Genomic DNA, 18,591 nt, shown 5'->3' on the forward strand with positions numbered 1-18,591 from the left:
ATTCTGTGGGATCATTGGCCGATCTATGTCAGCGGCATTATCCGTGTTATTGACCAGAGGCTGAGTGTGCTGACTCAATATCTGTGAGCTCATGAGGCCGAGCTGCAAAACATCAAGGAAAGTCGATTTCGGCGGGCGTGAGAGCAGCTGGTTAGTCAGTTTCAGCGGGAGCATTGCGGAAGGAGGTTGCTGGGAGGTAAGTCAACCTTTAAAAGCACTTCTCTTTGCAGGGGCAGGCCAGTCGATTTCGGCGGCGTGAGAGCAGCTGGTTAGTCAGTTTCAGCGGGAGCATTGCGGAAGGAGGGTGCTGGGAGGTAAGTCAACCTTTAAAAGCACTTCTCTTTGCAGGGGCAGGCCAGTCGATTTCGGCGGCGTGAGAGCAGCTGGTGAGTCAGTTTCAGCGGGAGCATTGCGGAAGGAGGTTGCTGGGAGGTAAGTCAACCTTTAAAAGCACTTCTCTTTGCAGGGGCAGGCCAGTCGATTTCGGCGGCGTGAGAGCAGCTGGTGAGTCAGTTTCAGCGGGAGCATTGCGGAAGGAGGTTGCTGGGAGGTAAGTCAACCTTTAAAAGCACTTCTCTTTGCAGGGGCAGGCCAGTCGATTTCGGCGGCGTGAGAGCAGCTGGTGAGTCAGTTTCAGCGGGAGCATTGCGGAAGGAGGTTGCTGGGAGGTACGTCAACCTTTAAAAGCACCTCTTTGCAGGGGCAGGCCAGTCGATTTCGGCGGCGTGAGAGCAGCTGGTGAGTCAGTTTCAGCGGGAGCATTGCGGAAGGAGGTTGCTGGGAGGTAAGTCAACCTTTAAAAGCACTTCTCTTTGCAGGGGCAGGCCAGTCGATTTCGGCGGCGTGAGAGCAGCTGGTGAGTCAGTTTCAGCGGGAGCATTGCGGAAGGAGGTTGCTGGGAGGTAAGTCAACCTTTAAAAGCACTTCTCTTTGCAGGGGCAGGCCAGTCGATTTCGGCGGCGTGAGAGCAGCTGGTGAGTCAGTTTCAGCCGGAGCATTGCGGAAGGAGGGTGCTGGGAGGTAAGTCAACCTTTAAAAGCACTTCTCTTTGCAGGGGCAGGCCAGTCGATTTCGGCGGCGTGAGAGCAGCTGGTGAGTCAGTTTCAGCGGGAGCATTGCGGAAGGAGGTTGCTGGGAGGTACGTCAACCTTTAAAAGCACTTCTCTTTGCAGGGGCAGGCCAGTCGATTTCGGCGGCGTGAGAGCAGCTGGTGAGTCAGTTTCAGCGGGAGCATTGCGGAAGGAGGTTGCTGGGAGGTAAGTCAACCTTTAAAAGCACTTCTCTTTGCAGGGGCAGGCCAGTCGATTTCGGCGGCGTGAGAGCAGCTGGTGAGTCAGTTTCAGCGGGAGCATTGCGGAAGGAGGTTGCTGGGAGGTAAGTCAACCTTTAAAAGCACTTCTCTTTGCAGGGGCAGGCCAGTCGATTTCGGCGGCGTGAGAGCAGCTGGTGAGTCAGTTTCAGCCGGAGCATTGCGGAAGGAGGGTGCTGGGAGGTAAGTCAACCTTTAAAAGCACTTCTCTTTGCAGGGGCAGGCCAGTCGATTTCGGCGGCGTGAGAGCAGCTGGTGAGTCAGTTTCAGCGGGAGCATTGCGGAAGGAGGTTGCTGGGAGGTAAGTCAACCTTTAAAAGCACTTCTCTTTGCAGGGGCAGGCCAGTCGATTTCGGCGGCGTGAGAGCAGCTGGTGAGTCAGTTTCAGCGGGAGCATTGCGGAAGGAGGTTGCTGGGAGGTAAGTCAACCTTTAAAAGCACTTCTCTTTGCAGGGGCAGGCCAGTCGATTTCGGCGGCGTGAGAGCAGCTGGTGAGTCAGTTTCAGCGGGAGCATTGCGGAAGGAGGTTGCTGGGAGGTAAGTCAACCTTTAAAAGCACTTCTCTTTGCAGGGGCAGGCCAGTCGATTTCGGCGGCGTGAGAGCAGCTGGTGAGTCAGTTTCAGCCGGAGCATTGCGGAAGGAGGGTGCTGGGAGGTAATCAACCTTTAAAAGCACTTCTCTTTGCAGGGGCAGGCCAGTCGATTTCGGCGGCGTGAGAGCAGCTGGTGAGTCAGTTTCAGCGGGAGCATTGCGGAAGGAGGTTGCTGGGAGGTAAGTCAACCTTTAAAAGCACTTCTCTTTGCAGGGGCAGGCCAGTCGATTTCGGCGGCGTGAGAGCAGCTGGTGAGTCAGTTTCAGCGGGAGCATTGCGGAAGGAGGTTGCTGGGAGGTAAGTCAACCTTTAAAAGCACTTCTCTTTGCAGGGGCAGGCCAGTCGATTTCGGCGGCGTGAGAGCAGCTGGTGAGTCAGTTTCAGCCGGAGCATTGCGGAAGGAGGGTGCTGGGAGGTAAGTCAACCTTTAAAAGCACTTCTCTTTGCAGGGGCAGGCCAGTCGATTTCGGCGGCGTGAGAGCAGCTGGTGAGTCAGTTTCAGCGGGAGCATTGCGGAAGGAGGTTGCTGGGAGGTAAGTCAACCTTTAAAAGCACTTCTCTTTGCAGGGGCAGGCCAGTCGATTTCGGCGGCGTGAGAGCAGCTGGTGAGTCAGTTTCAGCGGGAGCATTGCGGAAGGAGGTTGCTGGGAGGTAAGTCAACCTTTAAAAGCACTTCTCTTTGCAGGGGCAGGCCAGTCGATTTCGGCGGCGTGAGAGCAGCTGGTTAGTCAGTTTCAGCGGGAGCATTGCGGAAGGAGGGTGCTGGGAGGTAAGTCAACCTTTAAAAGCACTTCTCTTTGCAGGGGCAGGCCAGTCGATTTCGGCGGCGTGAGAGCAGCTGGTGAGTCAGTTTCAGCGGGAGCATTGCGGAAGGAGGTTGCTGGGAGGTACGTCAACCTTTAAAAGCACTTCTCTTTGCAGGGGCAGGCCAGTCGATTTCGGCGGCGTGAGAGCAGCTGGTGAGTCAGTTTCAGCGGGAGCATTGCGGAAGGAGGTTGCTGGGAGGTAAGTCAACCTTTAAAAGCACTTCTCTTTGCAGGGGCAGGCCAGTCGATTTCGGCGGCGTGAGAGCAGCTGGTGAGTCAGTTTCAGCGGGAGCATTGCGGAAGGAGGTTGCTGGGAGGTAAGTCAACCTTTAAAAGCACTTCTCTTTGCAGGGGCAGGCCAGTCGATTTCGGCGGCGTGAGAGCAGCTGGTGAGTCAGTTTCAGCCGGAGCATTGCGGAAGGAGGGTGCTGGGAGGTAAGTCAACCTTTAAAAGCACTTCTCTTTGCAGGGGCAGGCCAGTCGATTTCGGCGGCGTGAGAGCAGCTGGTGAGTCAGTTTCAGCGGGAGCATTGCGGAAGGAGGTTGCTGGGAGGTAAGTCAACCTTTAAAAGCACTTCTCTTTGCAGGGGCAGGCCAGTCGATTTCGGCGGCGTGAGAGCAGCTGGTGAGTCAGTTTCAGCGGGAGCATTGCGGAAGGAGGTTGCTGGGAGGTAAGTCAACCTTTAAAAGCACTTCTCTTTGCAGGGGCAGGCCAGTCGATTTCGGCGGCGTGAGAGCAGCTGGTGAGTCAGTTTCAGCGGGAGCATTGCGGAAGGAGGTTGCTGGGAGGTAAGTCAACCTTTAAAAGCACTTCTCTTTGCAGGGGCAGGCCAGTCGATTTCGGCGGCGTGAGAGCAGCTGGTTAGTCAGTTTCAGCGGGAGCATTGCGGAAGGAGGGTGCTGGGAGGTAAGTCAACCTTTAAAAGCACTTCTCTTTGCAGGGGCAGGCCAGTCGATTTCGGCGGGAGTGGAGCTGGCTGGTTAGTCAATTTCAGCAGGAGCTGAGAATTTTTCTTTTTTTTTTTAAATTAGTGTTTTAGGCGGGATCAGGAAGTCGACCCGCGGACGTCTGGGAAGACCCTCCCCAATAAATTCTGGTGGAGAGGAAACCCGAGACACTACACGTGTAGTGTCTCCCACCCACCCTCCTCCTCTAACCTAATAATAAAACCCATTGGTCTGAGGAAAGTACCATATTTTTATTACATTATTATTATTTTTTATAAAAATTTAATTTAGTTGTTAGCCAGATCTTGGTAGAAAGTTAGAGGAATGGCAGGGAAGGGAGTGCAATGTTCCTCCTGCAGGATGTTTGAGGTGAGGGATGCAGTTAGTGTCCCTGCTGATTTTACCTGCAGGAAGTGCTGCCATCTCCAGCTCCTCCAAGACCGAGTTAGGGAACTGGAGCTGGAGTTGGAAGAACTTCGGATCATTCGGGAGGCAGAAGGGGTCATAGATAGCAGCTTCAGGGAATTAGTTACACCAAAGATTGGAGATAGGTGGGTAACTGTAAGAGGGACTGGGAAAAAACAGTCAGTGCAGGGATCCCCTGCAGTCGTTCCCCTGAGAAACAAGTATACCGCTTTGGATACTTGTGGGGGGGGGGGACTTACCAGGGGTAAGCCATGGGGTACGGGCCTCTGGCACGGAGTCTGTCCCTGTTGCTCAGAAGGGAAGGGGGGAGAGGAGCAGAGCATTAGTAATTGGGGACTCTATGGTCAGGGGCACAGATAGGAGATTTTGTGGGAGCGTGAGAGACTCACGTTTGGTATGTTGCCTCCCAGGTGCAAGGGTACGTGATGTCTCGGATCGTGTTTTCCGGGTCCTTAGGGGGGAGGGGGAGCAGCCCCAAGTCGTGGTCCACATTGGCACCAACGACATAGGTAGGAAAGGGGACAAGGATGTCAGGCAGGCTTTCAGGGAGCTAGGATGGAAGCTCAGAACTAGAACAAACAGAGTTGTTATCTCTGGGTTGTTGCCCGTGCCACGTGATAGTGAGATGAGGAATAGGGAGAGAGAGCATTTAAACACGTGGCTACAGGGCTGGTGCAGGCGGGAGGGTTTCAGATTTTTGGATAACTGGGGCTCTTTCTGGGGAAGGTGGGACCTCTACAGACAGGATGGTCTACATCTGAACCTGAGGGGCACAAATATCCTGGGGGGGAGATTTGTTAGGGCTCTTTGGGGGGGGTTAAACTAATGCAGCAGGGGCATGGGAACCTGGATTGTAGTTTTAGGGTAAGGGAGAATGAGAGTATAGAGGTCAGGAGCACAGATTTGACGTCGCAGGAGGGGGCCAACGTTCAGGTAGGTGGTTTGAAGTGTGTCTACTTCAATGCCAGGAGTATACGAAACAAGGTAGCGGAACTGGCAGCGTGGGTTGGTACCTGGGACTTCGATGTTGTGGCCATTTCGGAGACATGGATAGAGCAGGGACAGGAATGGATGTTGCAGGTTCCGGGGTTTAGGTGTTTTAGTAAGCTCAGAGAAGGAGGCAAAAGAGGGGGAGGTGTGGCGCTGCTAGTCAAGAGCGGTATTACGGTGGCGGAGAGGATGCTAGATGGGGACTCTTCTTCCGAGGTAGTATTGGCTGAAGTTAGAAACAGGAAAGGAGAGGTTACCCTGTTGGGAGTTTTTTATAGGCCTCCTAATAGTTCTAGGGATGTAGAGGAAAGGATGGCGAAGATGATTCTGGATATGAGCGAAAGTAACAGGGTAGTTATTATGGGAGACTTTAACTTTCCAAATATTGACTGGAAAATATATAGTTCGAGTACAATAGATGGGTCGTTTTTTGTACAGTGTGTGCAGGAGGGTTTCCTGAAACAATATGTGGACAGGCCAACAAGAGGCGAGGCCACGTTGGATTTGGTTTTGGGTAATGAACCAGGCCAGGTGTTGGATTTGGAGGTAGGAGAGCACTTTGGGGACAGTGACCACAATTCGGTGACGTTTACGTTAATGATGGAAAGGGATAAGTATACACCGCAGGGCAAGAGTTATAGCTGGGGGAAGGGCAATTATGATGCCATTAGACGTGACTTGGGGGGGATAAGGTGGAGAAGTAGGCTGCAAGTGTTGGGCACACTGGATAAGTGGGGCTTGTTCAAGGATCAGCTACTGCGTGTTCTTGATAAGTATGTACCGGTCAGACAGGGAGGAAGGCGTCGAGCGAGGGAACCGTGGTTTACCAAGGAAGTGGAATCTCTTGTTAAGAGGAAGAAGAAGGCCTATGTGAAGATGAAGTGTGAAGTTTCGGTTGGGGCGATGGATAGTTACAAGCCCGTGCCGACCATACTGCCCGACTAAACTACAATCTTCTACACTTCCTGGGTCCGTATCCTTCTATTCCCATCCTATTCATATATTTGTCAAGATGCCCCTTAAATGTCCCTATCGTCCCTGCTTCCACTACCTCCTCCGGTAGTGAGTTCCAGGCACCCACTACCCTCTGCGTAAAAAACTTGCCTCGTACATCTACTCTAAACTTTGCCCCTCTCACCTTAAACCTATGCCCCCTAGTAATTGACCCCTCTACCCTGGGGAAAAGCCTCTGACTATCCACTCTGTCTATGCCCCTCATAATTTTGTATACCTCTATCAGGTCGCCCCTCAACCTCCTTCGTTCCAGTGAGAACAAACCGAGTTTATTCAATCGCTCCTCATAGCTTATGCCCTCCATACCAGGCAACATTCTGGTAAATCTCTTCTGCACCCTCTCTAAAGCCTCCACATCCTTCTGGTAGTGTGGCGACCAGAATTGAACACTATACTCCAAGTGTGGCCTAACTAAGGTTCTATACAGCTGCAACATGACTTGCCAATTCTTATACTCAATGCCCCGGCCAATGAAGGCAAGCATGCCGTATGCCTTCTTGACTACCTTCTCCACCTGTGTTGCCCCTTTCAATGACCTGTGGACCTGTACTCCTAGATCTCTTTGACTTTCAATACTCTTGAGGGTTCTACCATTCACTGTATATTCCCTACCTGCATTAGCCCTTCCAAAATGCATTACCTCACATTTGTCCGGATTAAACTCCATCTGCCATCTCTCCGCCCAAGTCTCCAGACAATCTAAATCCTGCTGTATCCTCACACAGTCCTCATCGCTATCCGCAATTCCACCAACCTTTGTGTCGTCTGCAAACTTACTAATCCGACCAGTTACATTTTCCTCCAAATCATTTATATATACTACAAAGAGCAAAGGTCCCAGCACTGATCCCTGTGGAACACCACTGGTCACAGCCCTCCAATTAGAAAAGCATCCCTCCATTGCTACCCTCTGCCTTCTATGGCCTAGCCAGTTCTGTATCCACCTTGCCAGTTCACCCCTGATCCCGTGTGACTTCACCTTTTGTACTAGTCTCCATGGCAGATGGAGTTTAATCCGGACAAATGTGAGGTAATGCATTTTGGAAGGGCTAATGCAGGTAGGGAATATACAGTGAATGGTAGAACCCTCAAGAGTATTGAAAGTCAAAGAGATCTAGGAGTACAGGTCCACAGGTCATTGAAAGGGGCAACACAGGTGGAGAAGGTAGTCAAGAAGGCATACGGCATGCTTGCCTTCATTGGCCGGGGCATTGAGTATAAGAATTGGCAAGTCATGTTGCAGCTGTATAGAACCTTAGTTAGGCCACACTTGGAGTATAGTGTTCAATTCTGGTCGCCACACTACCAGAAGGATGTGGAGGCTTTAGAGAGGGTGCAGAAGAGATTTACCAGAATGTTGCCTGGTATGGAGGGCATAAGCTATGAGGAGCGATTGAATAAACTCGGTTTGTTCTCACTGGAACGAAGGAGGTTGAGGGGCGACCTGATAGAGGTATACAAAATTATGAGGGGCATAGACAGAGTGGATAGTCAGAGGCTTTTCCCCAGGGTAGAGGGGTCAATTACTAGGGGGCATAGGTTTAAGGTGAGAGGGGCAAGGTTTAGAGTAGATGTACGAGGCAAGTTTTTTACGCAGAGGGTAGTGGGTGCCTGGAACTCACTACCGGAGGAGGTAGTGGAAGCAGGGACGATAGGGACATTTAAGGGGCATCTTGACAAATATATGAATAGGATGGGAATAGAAGGATACGGACCCAGGAAGTGTAGAAGATTGTAGTTTAGTCGGGCAGTATGGTCGGCACGGGCTTGGAGGGCCGAAGGGCCTGTTCCTGTGCTGTACATTTCTTTGTTCTTTGTTCTGCCATGAGGGACCTTGTCAAAGGCCTGACTGAAGTCCATATAGACAACATCCACTGACCTACCTGCATCAATCATCTTAGTGACCTCCTCGAAAAACTCTATCAAGTTAGTGAGACACGACCTTCCCTTCACAAAACCGTGCTGCCTCTCACTAATACGTCCATTTGCTTCCAAATGGGAGTAGATCCTGTCTCGAAGAATTCTCTCCAGTAATTTCCCTACCACTGAAGTAAGGCTCACCGGCCTGTAGTTCCCGGGATTATCCTTGCTACCCTTCTTAAACAGAGGAACAACATTGGCTATTCTCCAGTCCTCCGGGACATCCCCTGAAGACAGCGAGGATCCAAAGATTTCTGTCAAGGCCTCAGCAATTTCCTCTCCAGCCTCCTTCAGTATTCTGGGGTAGATCCCATCAGGCCCTGGGGACTTATTTACCTTAATATTTTTTAAGACACCCAACACCTCGTCTTTTTGGATCTCAATGTGACCCAGGCTATCTACACACCCTTCTCCAGACTCAACATCTACCAATTTCTTCTCTTTGGTGAATACTGATGCAAAGTATTCATTTAGTACCGCACCCATTTCCTCTGGCTCCACACATAGATTCCCTTGCCTATCCTTCAGTGGGCCAACCCTTTCCCTGGCTACCCTCTTGCTTTTTATGTACGTGTAAAAAGCCTTGGGATTTTCCTTAACCCTATTTGCCAATGACTTTTCGTGACCCCTTCTAGCCCTCCTGACTCTTTGCTTAAGTTCCTTCCTACTTTCCTTATATTCCACGCAGGCTTCGTCTGTTCCCAGCCTTTTAGCCCTGACAAATGCCTCCTTTTTCTTTTTGACGAGGCCTACAATATCTCTCGTCATCCAAGGTTCCCGAAAATTGCCGTATTTATCCTTCTTCCTCGCAGGAACATGCCGGTCCTGAATTCCTTTCAACTGCCACTTGAAAGCCTCCCACATGTCAGATGTTGATTTGCCCTCAAACATCCGCCCCCAATCTATGTTCTTCAGTTCCCGCCTAATATTGTTATAATTAGCCTTCCCCCAATTTAGCACATTCATCCTAGGACCACTCTTATCCTTGTCCACCAGTACTTTAAGACTTACTGAATTGTGGTCACTGTTTCCGAAATGCTCCCCTACTGAAACATCTACCACCTGGCCGGGCTCATTCCCCAATACCAGGTCCAGTACCGCCCCTTCCCTAGTTGGACTGTCTACATATTGTTTTAAGAAGCCCTCCTGGATGCTCCTTACAAACTCCGCCCCGTCTAAGCCCCTGGCACTAAGTGAGTCCCAGTCAATATTGGGGAAGTTGAAGTCTCCCATCACCACAACCCTGTTGTTTTTACTCTTTTCCAAAATCTGTCTACCTATCTGCTCCTCTATCTCCCGCTGGCTGTTGGGAGGCCTGTAGTAAACCCCCAACATTGTGACTGCACCCTTCTTATTCCTGATCTCTACCCATATAGCCTCACTGCCCTCTGAGGTGTCCTCTCGCAGTACAGCTGTGATATTCTCCCGAACCAGTAGCGCAACTCCGCCACCCTTTTTCATCCCCCTCTATCCCGCCTGAAACATCTAAATCCTGGAACATTTAGCTGCCAATCCTGCCCTTCCCTCAACCAGGTCTCTGTAATGGCAACAACATCATAGTTCCAAGTACTAATCCAAGCTCTAAGTTCATCTGCCTTTCCCGTAATACTTCTTGCGTCTGTATAATATGTCTGTATAAATTAGATAGATAATCAGATTGTTCATGAACAGGTACTTGGTATTTGGGAGTTGTCGAGCAGTGGCCATCTTCAATAAAGCATTAATTTTCATTTGGACAGCAGATTTAAATAAAAATTTAGAGTACCTAATTATTTTTTTCCAATTAAGGGGCAATTTAATGTGGCCAATTCACCTACTCTGCACATCTTTGGATTGTGGAGGTGAAACCCACGCAGAGACAGGGAGAATATGCAAACTCCACACAAACAGTCAACTGGGGCTGGGATCGAACCAAGGTCCCCAGTGCCATAGGCAGCAGGGTTAACCACTGTGCCACCGTGCCGCCCTATTGGTTAGCACATTTGACTTAATAAGAAATGCCAAGGATTTTCCAGGAACATTGTAAAACAAAGTTTCAGGAAGGTTGACGAAGATCGGGATGTGACACAAAATACTGCTCTCTCAGAAATTCTACATCTCATTCCCCCACATATTCTCTCCTTCCCATTCATTGCGACACTAATTCATCCCACTATCCTGCTTTTCTCCAAAATCTCATCCCCTGAAGGCGCTGACTCTCGAGTTCTGTTTCACACTAATCTATTGCCCTCCCCAATATTTCACCCAGGTGTCTAAATCTTCACACCTTAACAAACTGTTTTGCGAAGGGGGTGCCACATTCAAATCCACTGACTACCCATATGTACTGTCTCAGAGTGGGACTTCTTCTTCTTCTTCTCTCTTTCTCTCCCCCACCCCCTTCTCTCCTCTCCCCCCCCCCCCTGGCCCCCCCATTTCATCCCAGTACAAGGGGTTTGGAGACTGGAGTCCGGATGAATAATGGCGGCCACAGCACCCACAATCCCCCGCGGTAACGAAACCACGCTAGTCACCGGGCGGGTTGCCCGGACTGCGCATGTCCCTGGGGGCGATGGAAAGCTGCGCATGTGCAGGGAGAACCCACCCCCTGACCTTTCTGCTGAGGTGTTGACCAATGGGAGCAGTTGTAGGACCGGAAGGACTCTCGTTCTGAAGGGAAAGGAAGTGAATCCAAAGAGGGTGCAGACTCTGGAAAGGTTGGCCCAGGTCTCTTGGTGAGTGCACGGATTGTGCGAAAATTGGTGGTGGTAAATAGTGAGGAGGATAGTCTTTGGTTACAGGAGGACAATAATAATCTTTAATATTGACAAAAGTAACCCTGCAGCGTCCATCCAATTCAGTTAGAAATTATTGATCATCTCTGCTTGAGAACCTTCATAGGCAGAAAGTTCCAGATCATGATCAATCACTACCTCCTGTATCTGAACCAACTGATACAATCCTTTACATTAAACACAATTTTCGTCCTGTTACATATTTCCGTTAGGCTGGCAGTCTGCATGAAGATTTCCAGGGCTCTCTGTCCACGATTGTAAGCAGTGAGCTTGGATCTGTCAATCAGCACCTTCAGGAGAATTGGGAGGGTGAATATTAGATACAGCAGAGTGAGAATGGAGGGAGAGTGTGTGGGACGGAGATTTACAGCTTTTGGGAAATAAGAGAGGACAGAATGTTCCATAGAAACTAGAAATGTCTTCTGAATTCCGATCCTGTACTGGTAATGATGGTTTTTGTAAACTCCTTTCACAGGATATCAGAAGAGGAAGAATTACAGACAGAAATCTCAAACCAAACCTCACGTCTCGATTTGACAGATTCACTCAATTCATGGGGACCTGAATATCATCAGCCTTTGAATCGAGAAGGAAAAAGGTTTGTCTGTTCTTCCTGCTTCAGATGGTTTTAACCATCAGTGTGACTGGAAAATCACCGAGACACACAGACCTGAGTGAGAGTGTTCCAGAGCACTGACTGGAAAGAGCTTTAACCAGTTACACAAACTGAAAATAAACAGCAGGGAGAGACCGTACACGAGTTCTGTGTGAGCCTTCAACTGATTGTCCAACCTGGAGAGACACAAGGACACCAGCACCATGGAGAAACCATGGAAATGTGGGGACTGTGGGAAGAGATTCAGATTCCCATCTGTACTGGAAACTCATCGACGCAGTCACACTGGGGAGAGGCCGTTCACCTGCTCTCAGTGTGGGAAGGGATTCACTAAGTTATCCCACCTGAAGACACACCAGCCAGTCCATGTCGGGGAGAAGCCATTCACCTGCTCCACGTGTAGGAAGGGGTTCAGTACTTCATACGAACTGCGTACACACCAACAAATTCACACTGGGGAGAGACCATTCACCCACAGTGAGTGTGGGAAGGGATTTACTCAGGTATCCAATCTGCTGGGCCACGCTGTCACTCACAGCATTGAGAGACCCTTTAAATCCTCTGACTGTGGGAGCAGCTTCAAAAGGTCTCACAAACTGATGAACCATCAGTGCATTCACACCAGGCAGAGACCGTTTAGCTGTTCTCACTGCACAAAGAGGTTTCAAAACTCATCCCATCTGCTGACACACCAGATCCTGCACACCGGAGAGAGGCCATTCTCCTGCTCTCAGTGTGGAAAGGGATTCACTCAAATAAGCAACCTGCGGAGACACGAGCGAATTCACACTGGGAAGAGGCCATTCACCTGCTCTGATTGTGGGAAGGGATTCACTCGGTTATCCCACCTACAGACACACCAGCGAATTCACACTGGGGAGAGGCCATTCACCTGCTCTGACTGTGGGACAGGATTCACCCGGTTATCCCACCTGCAGGCACACCAGCGAATTCACACTGGGGAGAGGCCGTTCACCTGCTCTGACTGTGGGAAGGGATTCACTCAGTTACCCAATCTGCAAGCACACCAGCGAGTTCACACTGGGGAGAGGCCATTCACCTGCTCTGAATGTGGGAAGGGATTCACTCTTTTAGCCACGTTGCAGGCACACCAGCGACTTCACACTGGGGAGAGGCCATTCATCTGCACCGAGTGTGGGAAGGGATTCACTCGGTCAACACTTCTGCTGAGACACCAACAAGTTCACGAGTGATGACAGGGGTTGGATTCTGCTGTTATTGCTGCTGTTCATCACATCCAGGACTGAACCATGTTCATTCTGACACTTGGTGAAGTGGGAGGGTCGGAGAGTTTCTTTCTGCTGGACTGGCCGGTCTCACGACTTTGCCTCCAGTGGGCTGATACGCTTTGAGCTTGGGAGAGCACATTTCCACTGAAGTGATCCACAAAAGCTGATGAAGGACATTTTTTTCCCCCCATTACAGGTAGATTTAAAATAAATACAGAAAGAACTGGAAAAACGCAGCAGGTCTGGCAGCATCTGTGAGAGAGAAACAGAGTTAATGTTTCACGTCCAATGTGCCACAAGGTGCAATGATCCGAGAGGTGTAAAATACATGAATAGGATGGGAATAGAGGGATACGGACCCAAGAAGTGTAGAAGATTGTAGTTTAGTCGGGCAGCATGGTCGGCACGGGCTTGGAGGGCCGAAGGGCCTGTTCCTGTGCTGTACATTTCTTTGTTCTTTGTAACTCTACCTCAGAACTAAACAGAGGGGGAGAAATGCGATGGGTGTGATGCTGGTGAGAAAGGGGGAGGGTCAGGGATTGATGAGATTAAATGACAAAAATGTTCTGAAATGACATCCAGTGGAGGCCATGAGTTTATCGGCTGCACACAAGGTGGCTCCTGCTTGGAAGCTTGGGTTTCTGGCCCTTTCTGCCCGGTTAATGGGGACTTGTTTGTAAAAAGTGCAGAATAAGTGGAGGGAGTTGGTTTCTCCTCCAAAGTGGAATATCAGCAGGTTACAACACCCGGAAAAAGTCGAGTAAAGCCTTGGCTTGAGATGGAGGATCTGTGTGGTGCAGCAACTGAGAGTATGACGGAGTTGGAGGGTGTTTCGGCAGCGTCGGAAAGAAATGCAAAAGGACTGGTCCAGGGTGATTGAGGAAGCAGTAGCCCCTCTTCGTGGGGCTTTGGAGCGAGTGGAGGAGCGCCTGGAGTCACAAGGTGCAATGATCCGAGAGGTGGAAAGGACGGTGTTGGATCGCAGTGTTAAATCGTGTTGCTGGAGGCAGAGATGGTGATGCTGGGAGAGGCGTGCAAGGTGCTGAGGGCGAAGGTGGACGGCCAGGAGAATCAGTCCAGGCGATAGAATCCGCGAATTGTAGACCTGAGGAAGGGGTGGAGGGAACAAGTGCCATGGGCTATGTATTGAAAATGTTCACGAAGCTGGTTGAGGCGGGCGTCTTCGATAAGGCCCCAGAGGTGGATCGGTCCCCCCGATCATTACAATGGGGAGCCGCCGTGGGCAGTGATCGGCCGGATGCACAAGTTCCAGGAGAAGGAGAGGATTCTGAGGTGGCTGAAGACGACGTGAGACTGTAACTAGGATGGGAATCTGATCCGGATCTACCAGGACATTGGGGCCGACCTGTCCAAATGGAAGGTGGGTTTTAACAGGGCCCAGGCGGCGCTCTTTCAGCCAAGGGGTGTTGTCCCTGGACAAACTCTGGGTGACTTTCACAAGGGCAAAGGACATTATTTTACGATGCCAGAGGAAGCGGATGACTATGTCAAGGAGCATGGGTTGGGGGAGGACTAGTGGTGGGATCTGTTCTGTCTCGACGTGTATATACAAGTTTTGTAAATATTATGTTTTTTGCATGTTATGACTCGGGCTGGTATGGATGGGTTCTTCCCTGAGGTTGAGGACAGATGTGAGAGATACAGGAGGGGGCCTGTCAATCATGTTCACATGTTTTCGGTGTGCCCGAAGTTGGGGGATTCTGACCTTTGATTTCCGAGACCCTGCCGCAATTGTGGAGGTGACGATGGCGCCGTGATCTTTGGTGGGGCTTTCTGGTGTTTCTGATCTGCCAGAGCTGCTGGAGGGGAAGGGGGTCTTCACCACTCTGATTGCCCGGTGGCGAATCTCACTGGGTTGGAGGTCAGTCACCCCACCGAAAGTATCGGCATGGTTGGGGGATTTGATGGAATTTCTACAGTTCGAGAAGTACGTTCTCCGAGGGTGAAGAGGTTCTACGTAAGACGGAGGGTCTTTCTGTCTGTATTTGAGGATCTGTTTGTTGCCCGGGGAAGGGGGGGTGGTCAGTTGGGAAAGGGATGTTGGGGTAGTTTAGGGAAGAAAAGAGGGAAAATTATAAATCGTTTGAAAGCCAATGTTATTTGATTGTTGTTTATTTGTATAATTGATTGTGTTTGGAATAAAATACATATATTAAAAACGCGAACTATAAGTCTAATGATCTTGTCCATTGTTGGTAGAAAAAACCCATCTGGTTTACAAATTCCCGTTCGGGAAGGAAATCTGCCTCCTTACCTGGTCTGGACTACATGTGACTCCAGATCCACAGCAATGTGGTTGACTCTTAAATGGCCCAGCACAAAGCTGTAAGAATCTGCAAGGATGTTTATTCCATAGAATGGAATTCTACAGTGCAGAAGGGGACCATTCGGCCCATTGAGGCTGCACCAACCATACCAAGAGCAGCTACCTCAGTCTATTCCCCCGCCATAGCCCCATAAACCCACTTAACCAGTATATCTTTGGACTGTGGGAGGACTCTAGAGCGATGGAGGAAACTCATGCAAACACGGGGAGAATGTGCAAACTCCACACAGATAGTCACCCAAGGCTGGAATTGAATCCGGGTCACTGGCACTGCGAGGCAGGAGTGATATTTGAATGAAACCAGACTATTTGTGTGCCAAACATCAAAAGCAGCAATCAATAGACAGAGCTAAACGATCCAACAATCAATGGATCAGATCTGAGCTCTGCAGTCCTGCAAGTATCTTTGAGCCACACAAATGCCAGGCAATGACCACCTCCCTCATGAGAGAATCTGACCACCTCCCCATGACATTCAATGGCATTACCATTGCTAAATACCCCACTATCAACATCTTGGGGGTTACCATTGTCCAGAAACTGAACTGGACTAGCCATATAAATACTGTGGCTACAAGAATGGGTCAGAGGATGGGAATCCTGCTGTGAGTCACTCACCTCCTCATTCCTGAAAGCCTGTCCATTATCTAGAGGTCAAGAGTATGATGGATCACTCTCCAGTTACCTGGATGAGTGCATCTCCAAATTAAAGAAGCTCGGCACCTTGCAGGACAATGCAGCTTGTTTCATTTGCACCCCGCCCACAATCATTCACTCCCACCACCACCAAGGCACAGTAGCACAGTGTGTGTACCATCTACAAGATGCACAGCAGGAATTCACCGATGCTCCTCAGGCAGTACCTTCAAAACCCCTGAACTACTATATACAAGGACAGCAGACAGACAGGAACACCACCACCTGGATGTTCCTCTCCACACACCATCCTGATTTGTAAATGTATCACTGTTCCTTCAGTCGCTAATAGCAGTGGATGTATCAACACCACATGGACTGCAGTGGTTCAAGAAGGCAGCTCACCAGTACCTTCTCTAAGGCAACTAGGGATGGTCTAAATGCTGGGTCTAGCCAACAAAGCCCACATCCCGTAACTATATGTATTTTTTTATTTAAAAATTCGATTGGGCCAATAATGAACTTGGGAGAAATAATACTGAGTAAGCCCACAAGTTGGACGGGGGTAAAGAGGGAGCTGGAGAATATTTTACATCCATGTTTGATCTGTGGCTTAAAGCATCTGTCCTTATGTACCAGCAACTTAGAACTCACGCCGTTCCTTCAGGAGAAAAGGTCGAGTAGATGTTACCCCAGGCGAGGCCAGAACAGAACTGGAAGACAACGGAGTGAAATTGAGTGAGGGGTTGGAGAGAGAGTTCTCGTCCCCCTCAAGGTGTGGACTGTAAGAATCCTGGGGGACTCCGTGCTTCGGGTTTTCTTGCTAATTAGTGAACATTAAATTAAATTAAATTCTATGACTGGCTGTGGATTTATTTTGAATTTGATTGGAACACTTCTTCTGTTTTTATTCCTGTTGTGATTACGCTCTGGGTAAGGATGGTCGACAGATGACAGGATGGGAAATTGTGGTTTGGGTCTTCACTGACCAAATGTTTTATTGATCCGAAAGGTGTAAAAGGGACCAAACTCCAACAGAAATCGAGCAGAGCTGAGAACAGACGACTTGCTGTGTGGGAACAGGGAGATAAACAGTTCCCAGAGGACAGAGAAAACAAGAGTGCCTGGAATCCTAGACAACACCTGGGTGTCAAGGTCACCATGTTTTCACTGCTTGGCATGGGAATGCTGGCTCCCTGTACCGGGGACGGAGTGTGGGGAAGACAATTGTTTGAGAGTTTGATGTGGCTTGAGTGGGTACAGATGGTTCAATGACAGGTTTTGTAATTGGTCCGTTCAAATGTTAGCTCGGCAATGATTGGGTTAAATCAGTCTCCATAGACTTTGTGATGTAATAAAGTATAAGAAGGGATTCCCCGAGCACAGAGATTTGTTGAGGTTTTACATATTCCACTGACTGGGACCATGGCATCTGGGGCAGAGCAGGGAGCATTTACCTGGAGATGGTGCTTCTACCCAGAGTGTAATGGGAATGCTGCTGCACTTTGATATTACTGCTCAGACATCGGGGCAGGTGCAGGCCATTTGGCCCCTCGAGCCCACTCCGCCATTCAATAAGATCAGGGCTGATCTGATTGTGGTCTTAACTCCACTTTCCTTCCTCCACTCTTTCACTCACTCGTCAATCAAAAATCTATCAAATTCAATCTGCAAACATATTCACTGACCCTGCCTCCAGCACCCTCTGGGGAAAGAGAGATTTACAGACCCACGGCCCTCAGGAGAAAAACAACATTCTCATCCACGTCTTAAATGGAAGACCCCTAATTTTTGAGCAGTGTCCCCTAATTCTAGTCTCTGCCACAAGGGGAAACATTCTCTCAGCAATCTCTCTGTCAATTCCACTCATGATCTTATTGAAACACATCAGATCATCTCTCATTCTTCTAAACTGCAATGGATACAGGCCCAACCTGTCAAACCTTTCCTCCGAGGATAACCCCCTCATTCCAGGAATCCGGGGGTCAACCTCCTCTGAACTGCTTCTAATGCAATTACCTCATTTCTGAAATAAGGAGACCCAACTGTACACAGTGCTCTAAATATGGTCTCACCAAGGCCCTTAACTGCAGCAAAACATCCCGACTTTTATATTCCAGTCCCTTTGCAACAAACAACAATATTCCATTGTGCTCCCCAAGCGATTTCAACTCACTCGATAAAGCCTGATGAAACTGTTCAAGGACTCGATTGAGCCACTTGCTGTACCTGCAAACTAACTTATTGTGACTCCTGTACATGGACACCCAGATCCTTCTGTACCTCATTGTTCTGCAATGTCTCACCATTTAAATAATATTGTTTAATTTAATCCTTCCTGCCAAAGTGGACAATTCATATTTTCTCATGTTATCCTCCATCCGTCGAGTTTTGTCCATTCACTTGATGCCCTTTGCAGACTTATGTCCACTTCACAAATTACTTTCCAAACTAACTTTGCGTCATCAGAAAATTTAGCCGCCATACATTCAATCCCATCACCCAACTCATTAATATAGATTGTAAATAGTTGAGGGCCCTGCACTGATCCTTGTGACACTCCACTTGTCACATCTTACCAACCCAGAATTGACCCATTTATATCTACTCTCTGCTTCCTGTAAGCTAACTAATCCTCTATCCATGCTGATATGTTAACCCCCTACACCATGAGCTCCTATTTTGTGCAGTGACCTTTGATGTGGCCTCTTGGAAAATACCTTCTGGAAATCTAGATAAACCACATCTCCAGGTTACCCTTTATTGACATTCCTTGTTACTTCCTCAAAGAGCCTGGATAAATTAGTTCATCCCTGAATATAATTTTGAAACATTGTGTGTCAAAATAAAAATCTAATCTCCTCCACCCCCTGGCTCCTTTGCTAATTACCTCAGAGGGGCTCACTCTTTGTTAAAGAGACTGCCAACCCCACTCACCCACTTTCCCCAAAGTGAATGAATT

At 49.2% G+C, this 18,591-nt stretch overlaps 2 protein-coding genes across 2 annotated transcripts in view; both read left to right on the forward strand.

The window, feature by feature from the left end:
- Positions 1 to 18,591, forward strand: part of LOC140422239 (uncharacterized) — a 262,902-nt gene that overhangs the window by 51,232 nt on the left and 193,079 nt on the right. The window lies entirely within an intron of this gene.
- Positions 10,643 to 13,136, forward strand: LOC140420342 (uncharacterized). Its single transcript, XM_072504359.1, has 2 exons — positions 10,643 to 10,720; positions 11,256 to 13,136. The coding sequence occupies exon 2, from the start codon at positions 11,600 to 11,602 to the stop codon at positions 12,608 to 12,610; it is 1,011 nt and encodes a 336-aa protein (XP_072360460.1). The 5' UTR covers positions 10,643 to 10,720; positions 11,256 to 11,599; the 3' UTR covers positions 12,611 to 13,136.

The sequence above is a fragment of the Scyliorhinus torazame genome, chromosome 5 (genome assembly GCF_047496885.1).
Source record: "Scyliorhinus torazame isolate Kashiwa2021f chromosome 5, sScyTor2.1, whole genome shotgun sequence".
In the NCBI taxonomy this organism is placed as follows: domain Eukaryota; kingdom Metazoa; phylum Chordata; class Chondrichthyes; order Carcharhiniformes; family Scyliorhinidae; genus Scyliorhinus; species Scyliorhinus torazame.

Bases quoted from the DNA above. Each gene is read 5' to 3' on its own strand.
- LOC140420342 (XM_072504359.1), top strand. From the start codon at position 11,600: ATGGAGAAACCATGGAAATGTGGGGACTGTGGGAAGAGATTCAGATTC.